Here is a 17,788-nt window from a genome sequence, read left to right as displayed (position 1 = left end):
GCCCCTGCCCTGGGCTTCCTGGAATCAGCCGCTGATCAGTTTCAGCAGCAGCTGACTTGGGGATGCCTGGGGTTCTTAAGTTGAATCTGTATGTAAGTCGGAACTGGCATCCAGATTCAGCCACTGCTGAAACTGATCAGTTTCAGCAGCGGCTGAATCTGGATGCCAGTTCCGACTTACATACAGATTCAACTTAGGGACTTGTAGGTTTGTTCTTATCTTGTACGTAACCCGGGGACTGCCTGTATATATAAACTTCATTGACTTCAGTAGTTACATTTGTAAATACATCTTAACAGAGCAGTATTTGGTGTATAGTTACAAAATATCTAGTGGTTATATTGTTACAGTAATTAATGTATTTTTATTTTTCTATAGGTGTCTGAAGGTAAATTAAATGATCACTTTCCTTTGGTGGTGTGGCAAACTGGATCTGGAACACAGACCAATATGAATGTAAACGAAGTCATAAGCAATAGAGCCATTGAAATAATGGGAGGTAAACTAGGAAGCAAAGATCCAGTGCATCCTAATGATCATGTTAATAAAAGCCAGGTCATTATTCACATTTTCAAATATTTTTCTGGTTGTTTTGCCAACAATAAAGCTTTCAAATAGTAGTTTTGACTAGAAAAATCCCAAAGTTCTTCTGAGTTTACTATTTTAATTTTTGTGCATTTGAGACACAAATGGATTTTTCAGGTCTGAAATTTTAAAACCCTTCTTTAAAGCTTTTATTGAATTAAGTGATGTGAATTAGATGGATATTAAATTACTGCTTTCTTGCACTTATAAAAACAGAATTCCTGCATGGGTGGGCTGTGGTTCCCAGGCTTGCAGGCCCTGCTCAATCACATGGTGCAACCATGCTTTCTCCTACTGAGGCAGCTGCCAAAACCTGAAAGAAAGTCAGGAATAACTGCTGGGAGTTGCAGGGAAGGGTTACTGTTTCCTGACAGGGAAAACAAGGGTAAAGGGGAGGCCTGCTGTGGAAAGGGCGTGACTCAAGTTGTTCCAGGGGTGATTGAACCTTTATATTATGCACTCCTGCTATCTGCAGGTATAAAGTATCTCTACCCAGCAGGATAATAACAAAGCTGCATAGAGTAGAGCCTGCATCTAGGTTTTGGAGGGGGGTGGGTGGGTGGGTATCTGGTTCCATGGCTGGGTTTAGGAGAGTTGGGGGGGGAAAGGGGTCTTGCCCTGACTTCTTTGACCTTAGACACATCACTTAATGTCTCTGTATCCCAGTTCCTTATGTAAACTAGGATACTAATTTCTTACGTTATAGAGGTTTTGAAGGTAAATCCACTAAAGTGTAAATGTTATGTGAAGCACTCAGGTACTATAATGAACATTAGAGAGAAGCCTGTAAATAATGAGACTTGAACTTCCTTCACAGAGCTCAAATGATACATTCCCAACAGCAATGCATATTGCTGCTGCACAGGAAGTTAATGAAGTGTTGTTACCTGGACTACAAAAGCTACAAGATGCACTTGAAGAAAAATCCAAAGAATTTTCCCAAATAATAAAAATAGGACGCACTCATACACAGGATGCTGTTCCACTTTCTCTTGGTCAGGTATAAAACACTAAGCAATAGAACCTTGTACAATGTTACCCGCTTGTTTGGAGCATTATTGTAAACTAATGGAGGTAATGGATAATTTTCCTCAAGGTACATATAAGTGAAGAATTTGCATAGCAATTGAAGACAAATTATTGAAGAGCAATAAAATCTTGATCCAGAAAAATTATCCTAGGTTCATGTTCACTGAAAATTAATGCACAAATGCACAAATCATCCTAGGTTCATGTTCACTGAAAATTAATGCACAAATTTTTCACCTATTCCTACATGTATGTGTGTGGAATCTTTCTTTTAACCAATGAATTTCAAGGAAAAAAATCACTTTGAGTAGATTATATCAAGACTGCAGAAATAAATGTGAAATATATTTAAAATTGTAAGTAAAAGTAGACTGTTGTTTGAGTATTACATATGCTTCTCTCTCTTTTATGCCAGATGATCAATATTATTGAAGGAATTTGGTGGATTACTCTAACTCTTACTATTAAATTTGCATTAAGTTATTAATATCTGCAAATGTTCAAGCTGGAAAAAAATACAGAACTGTAATGTTTATGGTAGTAATAATATTTTTGGACAGGGTGTGTGTGTGTGTGTGTGTGTGTGTGTGTGTGTGTGTGTTTGTTTGTTTGTTTGTTTGTTTGTTTGTTTGTTTGTTTGTTTGTTTGTTTGTTTTCAATTGATAGTTCCCAGAAAGGAATACCATGTCAAGCTAAAACTTGTATCAGCAGTTATCTCTATTGCAGTAGCATCCAAAAGATCCAGTCAGATTTAGGCCTTATTCTATACATTCATAAAAAGACTGTTCCAACCATTTATACTTTCAAAATCTAAGATTTTGTCTACTCATAGAGGTTGCTAATTTAAATGTGTTTTGAAATCAGTTTGGTTCCTGTGTGGATGCTCTTTTGATCCAAACACGGCTAAAATTGATTTAGATTAATTTGGTAAAGATTTCACTTTTTAAAAATTGAGTGCCCACACAGGTTTTGCCCTGTCTGAAATATTTTTTTAAACCAGTTCCAGTTAAACTGATTCAACTTTGAGTGACAACACGTCCTAAGTCTCCTTGATCTTGCAGTCCATACCTGAGTGGAATATGCTGACTCATGCAGCCTCTCAGAATTTATTGCAGAACAGGGCCCAAGATGAGCAACCTCTGAAAGGTAAAGGAGAGGGAAAGAGACAATTATATACAAAGATATGCTGGTTGGCCCTCCACATTTAGGGACCGAACTGTTCAGTACATGAGCAGCCTGTTAATCTATGAAAACTGTTTCATAGTCAAATTATACACTATTGCTTAGAAGTCATTTTTAAATAGAAGGGATACATGACATTAAACTACAAATTACCAATTCTTACATAATTCTTGGTTTTCTTTCTTTTTTTTCCCCCTCTTTCAAAGGAATTCAGTGCTTACGTGCAACAAATTAAATATGGTGTGGCTAGGATTAAATCAGCCATGCCAAGAGTGTATGAGCTGGCAGCTGGTGGCACTGCAGTTGGTACAGGATTAAATACCAGAATTGGTTTTGCAGAGAAGGTTGCGGCTAAAGTAGCTTCACTGACAGGTAAGGATAACCCAAAAGGAGAGACTCTTCTTCGAGTGATTGCATATGTGCATTCCACTCTTGGAGTCTATAAGCCCAGTGCTTGTCTGTTAGAAACTTTTTCCTGTTGTGTGGTTCAAGCTACTGCCACATGCCACTGCATGCAGATGGTAGAGGGCAGAGCCACTCCAGCCCCCTTCATTTCCTTTTCACTGTCCAAAACAGTCCTTCAGTACCAGAAGAGTTCTCTTTCAGCTTTTTAGTAATGCATGTATATAGTTAGTAAATTTTTGTGGTTTAAAAAATCAGATAGGTTGATATCCATTTGAGGATTTTTTCTGCATATGGTCCCTAGATCACAAGATTCAAGCTGCCATGTGCTTCTTGAGGCTTATGACAGTGAGTGACACTCACAACACCTGCCTTAAGTGCTTAGGTGAAGCATACATTAAAGGCCAATGTCACATTTACAAGGAATTCTAGCTCAGTGTTGCTCAAAGTGGGCCATGGGCCCGCATGGGTATGCTGCCGGTGGGCTCTCACTGCTTTGTTTATCTAAGGTGTCCATAGCCGCAGAGCCTCATAGCTCCCATTGGCATCAGGTTTGCCGTGGTCCACTTTGAGAATATTCTTCACCTAAAATGAGAAGCTGCTGCCTCTGGAACCTATGCCAGGTCCATCAGGTGTGTTGGACCTGAAAGGTTTCTGTGACAGACTTTTCAGCCATGCCACTTCTAAACGCAACTACAAGAGAATTCCTTAGTCTCTCAATACTGGTATCCCTGGTGGTGCAGAGTTTACAGTCAATCCCCATGCCTGTGGTACCTGCCTCTTAATATTAGGAACTCAGTGTAGTGTTTCTTCCCTAATTTCTGCAAAGGCTGGTGCAATCAAAGGGCAAGGCTCCTTTGATATCCCAACTAATTGTGCCTTATTGACATTGGACATTTCAGATTCTTCCTCTTAAGATTCAGAGGTTCATTCATCTGTATCCCATTAAAGACAGAGGGGATACTCCATCACAGAGTTGGAGACTGTGGGTCATGCGAGTCACAGTACTGGCCACCTTCTCCTAAGGGGCAGTGGTGCATTCGAGGCTGGGTACTAGCCCTATACCAGTGGCCATTCTGGATACCGTAGGGCATCCCTCTTATATTTTTGTCTTTGAGACCCTTCTGGGATATTGCAATGGAGAACAGCCTTCATCATCAGCCAGAAGTTACTCCTCACCACAAGTCATTGAGCAGCTATGGCCTCAGAATCCTATGGCATCCCCTTCCTCACGGCCAGACAAGGCTCTGGAGGAGGCTATTAACCTCCAGAGGATTACTGGGCTCATCAAGCTCTATTGAAAAGGGTTGCCACTGTTCTTGACATTCAGGCATAAGAGGAGTATGAAAGTTTTCATGAATTGAATGATGTTATGGTATTGGCCAATGTGACTGCTAATCATTGAAGGCATTATGTCAGCAGTTCCCAACCACAGGTCTGGGAGTGGGCCGTGAACCCTGTCTGCCAGGCTGTGGCACATTGCCAGGCCACGCCTCTTGGGGTTCTCAAGGAATTCCCTTCCTGCCCACTTCCCCACTCAGCAGCAGGGTGAGTGGCGTGGTGGGTTGCTGCAGCTGGAGCCGGGACCATGGTGAGGTTGTCCCTACTGGGCAGCCTCACTGTGGCCCCAGTTCCAGCTGTTGCTATGTGGCCCGGCTGGCGGGGCTGCGGGGAGATTGGCTTCCCTGGCCGGCAGGGCTGAGCACCGCGGGAAGAGAGCGGCTGCCCCTGAAATCCCGTTCTTCTCCCTTCCCACTTTAAAAATACTGAAATATGCAGAAACTTACGTCCATGTATGAATAAGTTAAATTGAAGCAAATGTGTTGGTATAAACTTCTTAATATGAATCACTATGAACAACTTTTATCCATACTGGATTACTTAGAAATCATTAACTCTTAACCACCCAAAGAGAAGCCAAGATTAACCACAGAAAGCACTGTTATCATGCATTATCTTTACATGCAGCTCTTAGAAGCGCAAAGAATCTTCACTAAGTTGTGAATTGATTCCTATTCTAGCTGGAGGAATATTTCTATTCTAGCAGAAATGTTTGGCTTTCTAGTCTAATAAAAAATAAGGCTTCTCCAAAAATTAGTGAAAACCAGAACTATTCTTCATGTATTGTGTGCGTACAGACGCGATGTAAAATAACATGTGGCCTCTTAAAATTACCATACTGAATATGCAAATAAATTACCATAATGAATATGCAAATATTTCTGTGCCAAACACCTGCCTCAATTCCACTTACCTATAAAAAGGCAGACTGCAAGTACAATGTCCCACCTAAGGGCTCAGTATTTCTGTTCACCCACCCACCACCAAACTCATTGGTAGTGGATGCGGCTCAGCAGAGGAATAAGCAACAAAATCGTTCCATACCGTCCAACAAGGACAATAAGAGTCTTGATTCACTTGGGAAGAAAGTGTACGCATCAGCTATGCTACAGATGAGGGTAGCCAACTACGCCGCACTTCTCAGAAATACGATTTCAATAATTATGCAAAGTTCAACACTTGTATTGATATACCAGAAAATAAGAAGGTGCAATTCAGAGCAATTGTCTCAGAGGGCCAGGTAATATCATGCACAGCCCTTCTAAAGCTGCCTTGGACGCAGCTGATACGGGTACGAGAACAACAGCCATGGTGATTGTCATGCAACAAGCCTAATGGTTCAATTTGTCTGCCTTCCCTCGAGAAATCCAACCGTCAGTGGAAGACTTGCCATTTGAGGGAGAGTAGCTCTTCTCATCAAAAACAACGAGGTCCCCCACTCAGTGAAAGACTCCATGGCAACATTACACTCTCTGGGGATCCAGACATCTGTAACAAGAATACAGTATAGATATCAACCATGATAGAGGCCAAGGTACCCGCAACCTACACACTATTATCAAAGACAAATCACCCGCCATATCAGCAACGTGGCCGTAGTAGACAGCAGCATCAAGGGCCCCAAAATAATACCTCCAACGGCCCACCCCAACCAGATAAGCAATTTTGAGCCATTTGTCAAGACCAAAAACCATACTACCTCCTCCAGAGCTCTCAAATACTACCAAACTCTTCACCTGTTGCCATTTCTTGACAAATGGCACACCCTCACATCTGACAAGTGGGCGATACAGACAATCTCCTTTGGATACGCCATCCCTTTTCTCTCTCTTCACCCACCCCTCTTCAGTGACCCCTCTCTCAAGATCTTACTACAACAAGAGGTGGATCACCTGCTACAATTAAGAGCCATAGAACCAGTTCCGCCAGAGTTTGAGGACTGGCTTCTACTCTCATTACTTCCTTACTCAGAAAAAAACTGGCGACTGGTGCCCAATTCTTGACTTGAGGACACTAAACAAATTTGTCAAGACAAAAATTCAAAATGGTTATTTTAGCCACCATTATCCCCGCTCTGGAGCTCGGCGACTGGTTTTCGTCTCTCGACCTACAAGATGCATATTTTCATGTGTCTATATGACCTGCTCATAGAAGTTTTCTTCGTTTTACCCTAGGTTCGCAACACGATATCAATATAAAGTCCTACCCTTCGGACCTCCATAGCACCAAGGTTTTTTTCCCAAGATGTTAGCAGTGGTCATGGCCCATCTCAGGAAGTGTGGCGTCAATATTTATCCATACCTCGACAATTGCCTCATCAAGGCAAGAACCAGACACAACTCTTTCCACTGTACCCATCTGGTCCAACTGTGTTTCCAATCACTAGGACTTTTGATAAACGAGAGCAAATAAGTGCTCACACCCACTCAGTCTATATAATTCATCAGGGCCCACTTGACTCCGCCGTGGCCTCCTCACCTACCGACAGGTTCCCCAGGATCAGCCAACTAGCTCATTCGCTCCGCATAATGCCACTTGTCACAGCCCACAACTGTCTACAACCCCTGGGTCATATGGCATCCTGCAACTCTGTGGTCCCTAACATGCCTGTTTATGAGATGTATTCAGGGATGGCTCAGACTCACCAACAAACCCAACATCTACCTGATTACCAAAACACTGTCACTCCCAAATGTAGTAAAGAGATCACTACAATGGTGAACAAAACCGTACAATGTTTGCAGGGGCATACCTTTTCAAAACCCAGAACCCACAGTGGGTATCTCCACAGACGCTTCTCTCACCGGGTGGGGAGTGCACATGAAAGGACTCACAACCCAAGGCCTATGGACTAAAGCAGAGAGGACATTACACATCAATGTCCTTGAACTTAGGGCTGTACGGCTGGCATGCCAGCACTTCCTTCCCCATGTTGCTCGAACTCATGTCAGAATATATATGACCTGTATGTTTTATATAAACAGGCAGGGAGGGGCACGATCACAGGCTCTTTGCAAGGAAGCCATAGCACTCTGGAACTAGTGCCTCGCCTGTGATATCTCCATAAGCGTGTGCCACCTCGCTGGTGTCCTAAACACAACAGTGGATGCCCTCAGCAGAGCCCTACCCCAAGACTATGAGCGGGAAATCAACAGCTCAGTCCTGAAGCATATATTCATGTGATGGGGACAACCCCACATAGACTTAATCACCACTAAAGTGAACAAGAAATGCCCAATGTACTGCTCCAGAGTGAGCATGGGGAAATGCTCTCATCCTTAAATGGGACACACCCTTGCTCTATGCATTTCTCCTCTTTTCCCCTCCTCAACAGAGTACTCATAAAAATACAGAAGGACAAAGTGAGAGTGATCCTAATAGCATCTTGTTGGCCTCAACAACCATGGTTTCCCCTCCTAAACAGAATGGCCTGACACAGCCCAATCACCCTTCCGCACTGCTCGACCATACTATCCCAGCCAGGGACCAATTCTCCTCCCCCTCAATTTCCTACTCTTCATCTCAAAGCATGGTACCTTGATGGTTCACAGGCATAGAACTCCAATGTTCACGACCAGTGCAAAACATCCTCTTACACAGCAGGGCTCCTACAACAAGAAAGACATATATTAACAAGTGGGCTTGTTTTACACATTGGGTGGTGGCCTGCCATATATCACCACAGGATGCCCCATTCCCTACAATCCTCGATTACCTACTGCATCTCAAGCAATCGTAACTTTCCCTGAGCTCAGTCAGAGTCCATCTGGCAACAGTAACAACCTTTCACATGCCAGTTGACAACCCCACAGTGTTTGCGCTTCCTAAAAGGCCTACAGGCCCTATAACCTGATATTAACTCTCCTTGGGAACCATGGGATCTACACCTGGTACTGACGATGCTTACAAAACCTCAATTCGAACCCATGGCCGCATATGATCTACTCTACTTAACCCTGAAGATAGCATTCTTAGTTGCAGTAACGTCGGCATGTAGAGTGGATGAGATGACTGTCCTAACGGCGGACCCACCGTTTACCATCTTTTTTTAAGGATAAAGTCTTGCTGAAACCACACCCCAAATTTTTACCAAAGGTGCACTCCCTTTGTCACCTAAACCAAACTATACACTTACCTGTATTCTTCCCAAAGCTTCACGCCAATGCTTTTGAGGCACAAATGCATACCCTTGTCGTCCGAAGGGCACTCTTCTTCTATATCCACAGAACAAACCCGTTTAGATCATCTCCACGACTCTTCGTTTCCATTGCTGACCGCAGTAAGGAAAGTCACATATCATCCCAAAGATTTTCTCATTGGATTTTCGACTGCATTGCCCTATGCTACTTGCTGAACCATTTACCACCACCTGCCTCAATCCGGGAACACTAGAGCGGTTATCACCTGGGTTGCATATCTGAGGAAGGTTCCTGTCTACAATATATGGGCTGCTGCTATACTGGCATCAGAACACACCTTCGCAAAGCACTATGTACTTTCCTCCGGGTCTCTCCACTACACAAGAGTAGCAAAAGCCATACTGCAAACAGCTTACCTACCTGATCTGAAGTCCTTACCTCCTTAACACAAATTGCTTTGTAGTCACCTACTGTGGGCATCTCTTGAAGAAGAAGAGGAGGTTACTCGCCTTGCTGTAACTGACGTTCTTCAAGATGAGCATCTTTGGGGATGCTCCACTCCCCTCTACTTTGGTGGGGAGGGAGCCTTTCTCCTACACTGGATTCTGGAGAGAGAAGGAACTGTGAAGGGAGTGTGGCCGCGCATGCATGATGGTACTGGGGGGCCCATGTACCGCGCATGCGTGGCTTCCGATGCACTGCTATCAAAAATCTGCTCTGAGGTGGTGGGATGCACCTACACCTACTGTGGAATTCCCCCAGGGACACTGATCTTGAAGAATGTCAGTTACAGCAAGGTGAGTAACCTCTTTTCTACATGGAGTGTATTAAGTCCTTTAGCTCCTTCACAGTTATTCATTGTAGTTGCAGACAGAGGTATGGACTGACTAGCTTCCACTCAGATAATCTCATCTTGGATCTCTTTGTGCATTTATTTATCAGTGGGCTATTATAGACTTGCCAACAAAAATACTAGTATATTCTGCTGAAGACAAGTAACTTTGGCTTTCTTTGCAGAAGTGCTGATTATAGGAATTTGTAAGGCAGCAACTTGATCATCAGTCCACACTTCTGCTTCCCATTATGCCATGTCCTGTTGCCAGTTTTGGAGAAGTTGTCCTACAGTTGCTGGGCAGGTAGATTCCAAGCCTATCTCTATTTTTATCTGCCTGTGCGTCCCCTACAGTGGAATGGATATGTGAAGCACTTGAACAAAAATAAGTAATCTATCTTTCTATAATGTTTGTTCTTTGAGATGTCCATTCATGCCCTCCTTTCCTGCTCTAGTTCTTTTGTACTTGACAGACTTTGACGAATGGGTGGTTCCACACTCTTGTTCTAGTACATAGTGGTGACACAGGGTCCTAGGGCTGGGTATTGCTGAGGGTAAAAGTTCTCTGACAGATGTGCATGAGGCATACAGTAACACACCTACAGTGGAATGAATGTCTACATCACATCCCGAAAGATACAGGAAGATAGGTAACAAGTTTTTCTCAAATATCACCATGACAAGATCTTTTCTTTAGGAAACTCTTGGTTGTCAGAAGTCAGGAGAAGAAAATGTTCTGCTTAGTATTGACTGCTTAATATTTTTTATATGATCTGTTTTATTATTTTTGTATTACTATATGGCATTTCAGGAGCTTTCACTAAGGGAATACTGCTTTACTAATGATTATGCCTCAAAAACTTTAATACTCATTTATCTTTAGGCCTGCCATTCATCACTGCTCCAAATAAATTTGAAGCTCTTGCTGCTCACGATGCTCTAGTTGAACTCAGTGGGGCCATGAACACTGTGGCTTGCAGTCTGATGAAGATAGCTAATGATATTCGTTTTTTGGGTTCTGGACCACGCTCTGGTCTAGGGGAACTCATCCTGCCTGAAAATGAACCTGGAAGCAGCATCATGCCAGGTAGTGTATCAAAAAACAAATGTCTATTACATTTGTGTGGAAAAAATAAGAGTAGTAATTAACAGTTATGTTCACATCTATATCACAGAATTTAATGGTAAAATTAATAGTAAAATGGTATGCAGCAATGAAATTATGCAGTTTTGGGCAGCCACTCTTCCTCCATTTTTAGTCCACAAAAATGTGTGGAAGTAAAATTATTTCCTTTATAACATTTGTGTGTGGGAGAGATGTGGTATAAAGTTTTAATTGGCATGAGTCTGGGAAGAATGCATTTCCTAGGAATGGTAAAGTCAACACACTTTTATACAAAGGTTTTTATTGTGGTTTTTATTTATTTATTAGATCTAGCCTCTGAATACAAATAACATCTCTTACTCAGTTTTTAAGAAAATCAGGGGACTCTGAACTTAATTTCATTCTTTACTCCCAACAGGTGAAGATAGGAAGAGCAAGGGAGGGGAATAAGGATTTTTCAAACTCTTCTCCCCTTGCCTTTCTAAACAAATACTCCAAGCAGGCCTGTCGTGTGTGGAACTGATTATGTGTAGATGGATTGGGTGATTTGTGTGCATGTATAATTGTCTTTTTAGTACCACATAGAAACACAAACTAATGTGGCAGCTTGTGATGTTTTTCCTCTGCATAATATTTTTTAAAGGGAGTGGTCCTTAGGAGTGAAACATGCACAATAATTTTCTGAGCCAAATTACCTTTGTTTCTAATTTTCTACTGAAATAAATAGTCTTTGGAGGTTACTTCTTCATGTTGAGAACAAAGGTGGCAGTCAACTACACAGTTCATATGCTCCTGGAAGGTTGCCAATGTAGCCCTTATCTTAACAAAGTTTGGGCACCCTTGCTTTAAAGTATAATCTTCCAGCTTTTCCTTTTCTCATAAAAAAAGAGAAGAAATGCAGTTTTTAAATAGTTTTGATTTGTTTTGTGGGGGCTAGGATGGGAAGTAAGTTTCTGAATAAGAAATTAAATGAGAATGAAAACCTTTTTCTTGAGTAGCAAGGCATTCTTCTTCGTGTGGTGTCCCCGTGGGTGCTCCACCATAGGTGCTGGGCTCTTCAGTAGCAGTGTTCGGCCGGACTGCACATGCACAGCAGCATCTCGCAGCGTTTGCACTCTTTTCTGTGCTCACGCAGTCGGTCTCTGCCAGTGCAGTGGGTTTAGTAAATATGTGCCTGTATGCTGTTCAAAGCTTGACTGCTACCTCATTTTACATATTGCTTGAAATTGCATTATAAGAATTTAAAGTCACATAACAAAAACTGGAGAATCTTTTTTTTTGTAACTTTCTCCTTCCCTCTCCCACAGGAAAAGTAAACCCTACCCAGTGTGAGGCTGTAACCATGGTGGCAGCTCAAGTGATGGGAAATCATGTTGCTGTTACAGTAGGAGGAAGCAATGGACATTTTGAATTGAATGTTTTCAAGCCCATGATTGTAAGTTCAAAAGATTTTAAAGTTGTTGTGTTTTTTTTTGTTCGGATAGGATTTCAGTTTATTGCTTGGGTAGCAGAAGCAGAGAGGCAGAAAAGAATAACAGAAAAATCTTGAATGGTACTTGATGATAATAAATCAAATAGATCATCATTTTGAGAGAGAACTTACTGTCCATTATGTAAGAGTTGAGGGTTTTTTAGCCCTTTATCATAGAAATGTATTATAAATATTAATTATCATAATGCTCCTGGGAGAAAAGGGCAGCAAGAATAAGTAACTTGTTTAAAACCAAAAAGGATCTGTGTCACAGCTGAGGTAGTGAACTGAGGAATTCCTGTTTTCCATTTCAGTGCCCAGAAAATTGTTTTGTTGTGCAGTCCCTTTGGCCTTTCCAGAACCCACCCCAATTGACCGGAAAGCCACTCACCATTGTACCATTAAATTTAACTGTTCATATTCACATTACAAATGTAACTTTAGAATATCAGTTATGGGCTTGGGGCCTCAAAATATTTATTTTATGCATTTCCTAGGAGGACATATCAGAATCTATGTGATCATTACCATACTGTGTTTAATGGCAGATACACAGATGAGCAGAGCATACACAATCACTTTGACACATGAAATTTCTGGCTAACTCATATGTATATTACATCCAATAAAAATGTTTGCAAGTTGAATTCATGTGGTGTAGGATTCATTTTGCCACTGCAGGCTTCTTTGGGTATGTCTACACTACAACATTATTTCAAAATATCTAATTTTGAAATAGTTATTTTGAAATAATAACACATCTACACACAAAATGCATTTCGAAATAGCTTTTTGCTATTTCGAAATAGCGCGTCTACACTGATTGGACGCTGAATCGCATTTAAGGCCAGCCAGAACTGGTTCCATCAGGGAATCAGGTCAGAAGTTACCTTGTGGCCAGCAGGGCACCTTGGGAAGGGCTGGAGGCCCCCTATTTCGAAATAAGCGACTACACAGCACTTATTTCGAAACAGCAATTTTGAAATTGGCGCTATTCCTTGTGGAATTCCTTGTTCCTCATTCCACAAGGAATAGCGCCAATTTCAAAATTAATTTTGAATTAATTAATTAATTTTGAATTAATTTTGAAATAGCAGTTGGCTTGTGTAAATGCTAGGAAAGTTATTTTGAAATAACGGCTGTTATTTTGAAATAACTTTGCTATGTAGACATACCCCTTCAGAAGAAGCTTTTCCAGAAGAGTTCTTCTTAAAAAACTTCTTCCGAAAGAGAGCATCCATGCTGCCAAAGTGCATCGAAAAAGTGATCTGCTTTTTTGAAAGATAGCATCCACACTGAATGGACGCTATCTCACATTTAAGCTGTGATTACTATGGATGGAGTGGCCACCAGGGCACCTGTGCTTTTTCCCCTTTCCTCTTCTTTTAAAAGAACTCCCTCTTCTCCGTCCACACACACCTTTTTCTGAAAGAGTTCTTCCTTGTAGAAAGAGGTTTACCAATGTTGGAAAAACCCCTTTGTTCTTTCGATTTTTTTTTTTGAAAGAACGCAATAGTAGTGTGGACATAAGTGAATTTTTTTCAGATAAATGAATGTTTTTCTGAAAAAACTCTGTAGTGTAGACATAGCCTAGAAGGTGTCAAAGCAAGCAGTTAATTTGCACACCTATTTTGTCTAGATTCTTATTCTTTCCTCTAGAATGGATTATGCAGGGCATGGAACAATAGAAGGAAATCTGTTCAGTGTAGGTGGAGAAAGGAAAAAAAAGAACTGAGGGGGTTATTTTTCTCTGTGAAGGGAAAGTTAGGAAGAGGAGAGGAGGAATGAACAGAGGAGAAATTAAGGGAAAGAACAGAGATAAAAGCATAAAAACAGGGAGTTGTTGAGAAGGAAGACTAAAACATCAAAACAAGCAGATGAAGAAACAAGGTAATTTAATGGTTTCTAAGTAGTTTACAAATATGCTTTGCTTATGTATTCAGTGATATGGATAATGTCTACTACCTCTAAGGCCGTGTCCAGACTCAGGGTTTTTTTCGGGAAAAGTAGCCTTCCCCTGCGTCCAGACTCAAGCCGCGTTCTTTCGAAATTATTTCGAAAGAACGCGGCTTTTCTTTCGATGGCTTTTCTTTCGATGGCGGTAAACCTCGTTTCACGAGGAAGAACGCCTTCTTTCGAAAGTTCCTCTTTCGAAAGAAGGCGTTCTACAATGTAAAGAGGCCGTCTTCGAAAGAGAGCATCCAGACTCGCTGGGTGCTCTCTTTCGAAAAAGCGGATTTCCTCTATCGAAAGATCCGCCTGCAGTCTAGACATAGCCTAAGTGTTCTTCAGGATATTACATGCTTCACATAAAGTGCTCCTTACATACCACTAACTCAACTTGTATTGCAGTCCAGCACACAATCCTTTCTAAAGATGAATTGTTAATTGCGTGGCTATTATGAGTTTAAGAAATTATGTATCCGATCATGAAAATATTAATAGCTAGATCTAATAGCTTTTTCAATTCTCTAGATTAAAAATGTATTAAACTCTGCAAGACTCCTTGGAGATGTCTCAGTTTCTTTCACTGACAACTGTGTGGTTGGAATCCAAGCCAACACAGAGAGGATCAACAAACTAATGAATGAATCTCTGATGCTGGTGACAGCCCTTAATCCCCACATAGGTAAAAGTCTGAGGATATCTATTCATTAGAATATAAACTTTTCAAAAATATGTGTATGTGAAAGTTACTGTCAATAACCAACCCGTAGATTATTCTGCTTCACAAAGTACAGCATTTGACTTTTTATTTTATTTTGTTTTTTGGTTCAAGAAAACATTCAAGTGAATGATCAAATATTAGGCTTTTTATTGAAAAATAATCTGAATTAATAATAATAATTAACAACTGAATTATGGCCAGGTAACTGTTTTTGTTTTTGTTGTTTGTTGCAAGGGAAGGTACCAGGGTTGGTATTAGTGTGGTACCTTCCCTTGCAACAAACCCCGTTGCCAGCTTTGTCCACATATTCATTCTGCTGATACCATTATTGGACCTAACCAAGTGAGTTATAAGATCAAGAACACATATTCCTGCGCATCCAGAAATATAATTTATGCTATCATGTGCCGAAAGTGTCCGTCTGCTATGTACATTGGACAAACATCTCAGACACTTCGCCAAAGGATTAATGCCCACAAAACAGATATCAGACAAGATCACAAAGAAAAAACAGTTTCTTGCCATTTCAACCAGAAAGGGCACTCTCTCAATGACTTAACCACCTGCATTCTGCTACAAAGACCTTTTACATCTGCACTTGAAAGGGAATCCTCTGAACTGTCATTCATGTTAAAATTTGACATTCTCCGAGAAGGAATGAACAAAGACTCTAACTATCTTACCCATTACCAAGATAGCTTCCCCAATTATCACCTCTAATACCATTAGCTCACAGACATCTAACTCTCCCCACCTCTAATATAATTAATTCACAGACACTTACCTTCCTTCCTCCCCTCCCCCCCCCCCCCGCATCCCCCTCCTGTTCTGAAATGTGATTTGTCCTTTTCATATGTGTTCATTTTATTTAATTGTATCCTTTGGTATATATGGTTGTGACTATTTTCTTCCACTATTTGATCTGAGGAAGTGGGTCTGGCCCACGAAAGCTCATCATCTAATAAACCATCTTGTTAGTCTTTAAAGTGCTACATAGTCCTGTATTTTGCTTCACTTTTTAAGAGGGACTTTGTGAGTTTTCTGGTATACAGGATGAATCTGGGCCATGTAACTGCTCCTAGGTACAGTAATTCCTCACTTAACACGTGCCTGCTTAACACGTTTTTGCGATAGCGTGATTTTTTGGGGAGAACATTTTTCGAACTATACGACCAGTCCCCGCAATAACACGATTTCCCCTAGGGCCGGCCGGCAGTTGCGCGAGGCTTTCCCTGCAAAGTGATCCCCTCTGGCTGGATGCTTTGCTCCCTCTCCTTTGCCTCCTGCTGGCGGCTGGGTTTCCTCAGCTGGCCAGTCACCGGCAGCTGTGCGGGGCTTACCCTGCCTTCAGAGGTTCTCCACTTGCTGTGCCATTCCCCGGCAACCCCCTCTGGCTGGATGCCTCGCTCCTTCTCCTCTGCCCCCCGCTTGCAGTGGGCGGCTGGGTTTCCCCAGCTTGCCGGTCACCAGCAGCTGTGCAGGGCTTCGTCTGCCTCCTTACAAAGCGTCGGAGGTTCTCTGCTCACCACACAGTTCCCCGGTGACCCCCTCTGGCCGGATGCCTTGTGTCCGGCCAGAGGGGGTCACCGGGGAACTGCGCAGCGAGCGGCAAACCTCTGCCGATTTGTAAGGAGGCAGACGAAGACCCGCGCAGCTGCTGGTGACCAGGCAGCTGGGGAAACCCAGCTGACAGCTGCAAGCCCCCTCCCCTCTCCTGTCCTTCCTTTCCCCAGAGCCAAACACCTTCCCTCCCTGTTATAATCATAGAATCATAGGACTGGAAGGGACCTCGAGAGGTCATCGAGTCCAGCCCCCCGCCCTCAAGGCAGGACCAAGCTCCGTCTACACCATCCCTGACAGATGTCTAGCTAACCTGTTCTTAAATATCTCCAGAGAGGGAGATTCCACCACCTCCCTGGGCAATTTATTCCAATATTTGACCACCCTGACAGTTAGGAATTTTTTCCTAATGTCCAATCTAAACCTCCCTTGCTGCACTTTAAGCCCATTACTCCTTGTCCTGTCCTCAGAAACCAAGAGGAACAAATTTTCTCCTTCCTCCTTGTGACACCCTTTTAGATATTTGAAAACCGCTATCATGTCCCCCCTTAATCTTCTTTTTTCCAAACTAAACAAGCCCAGTTCGTGAAGCCTGGCTTCATAGGTCATGTTCTCTAAACCTTTAATCATTCTTGTCGCTCTTCTCTGTACCCTTTCCAATTTCTCCACATCTTTCTTGAAATGTGGTGCCCAGAACTGAACACAGTACTCCAGCTGAGGCCTAACTAGTGCAGAGTAGAGCGGCAGAATGACTTCACGAGTTTTGCTTACAACACACCTGTTGATACAATCTAGAATCATATTTGCTTTTTTTGCAACAGCATCACACTGTTGACTCATATTCAACTTGTGGTCCACTATGACCCCTAGATCCCTTTCCGCCATGCTCCTTCCTAGACAGTCGCTTCCCATCTTGTATGTATGGAACTGATTGTTCCTTCCTAAGTGGAGCACTTTGCATTTCTCTTTATTAAACCTCAGCCTGTTTACCTCTGACCATTTCTCTAACTTGCTAAAGTCATTTTGAATTATGTCCCTATCCTCCAAAGAAGTCGCAACCCCACCCAGTTTGGTATCATCTGCAAACTTAATAAGCGTACTCTCTATCCCAATATCTACATCATTGATGAAGATATTGAACAGTACGGGTCCCAAAACAGACCCTTGAGGAACTCCACTTGTTATCCCTTTCCAGCAGGATTTAGCACTATTAACAACAACTCTCTGACTACGGTTATCCAGCCAATTATGCACCCACCTTATCGTGGCCCTATCTAAGTTATATTTGCCTAGTTTATCAATAAGAATATCATGCGAGACCGTATCAAATGCCTTACTAAAGTCTAGGTATATGACATCCACCGCTTCTCCCTTATCCACAAGGCTCGTTATCCTATCAAAGAAAGCTATCAGATTAGTTTGGCATGACTTGTTCTTCACAAACCCATGCTGGCTATTCCCTATCACTTTATTA

The 17,788-nt window shown here is 42.1% G+C and overlaps 1 protein-coding gene across 2 annotated transcripts in view; it reads left to right on the top strand.

The window, feature by feature from the left end:
• FH (fumarate hydratase) overlaps window positions 1-17,788 on the top strand; it is a 40,371-nt gene that overhangs the window by 19,256 nt on the left and 3,327 nt on the right. For both annotated transcript variants that reach the window (XM_006134112.4, XM_075921630.1), the window contains exons 4-9: window positions 379-555; window positions 1,403-1,585; window positions 3,003-3,168; window positions 10,394-10,597; window positions 11,923-12,050; window positions 14,562-14,715. In XM_006134112.4, coding sequence (XP_006134174.1) covers window positions 379-555; window positions 1,403-1,585; window positions 3,003-3,168; window positions 10,394-10,597; window positions 11,923-12,050; window positions 14,562-14,715 — 1,012 coding nt within the window. The remainder of the gene's footprint in view (window positions 1-378; window positions 556-1,402; window positions 1,586-3,002; window positions 3,169-10,393; window positions 10,598-11,922; window positions 12,051-14,561; window positions 14,716-17,788) is intronic.

This window comes from Pelodiscus sinensis, chromosome 2, assembly GCF_049634645.1.
Source record: "Pelodiscus sinensis isolate JC-2024 chromosome 2, ASM4963464v1, whole genome shotgun sequence".
Lineage (NCBI taxonomy): Eukaryota > Metazoa > Chordata > Testudines > Trionychidae > Pelodiscus > Pelodiscus sinensis.
This window is presented reverse-complemented; position numbering and strand designations above follow the sequence as displayed.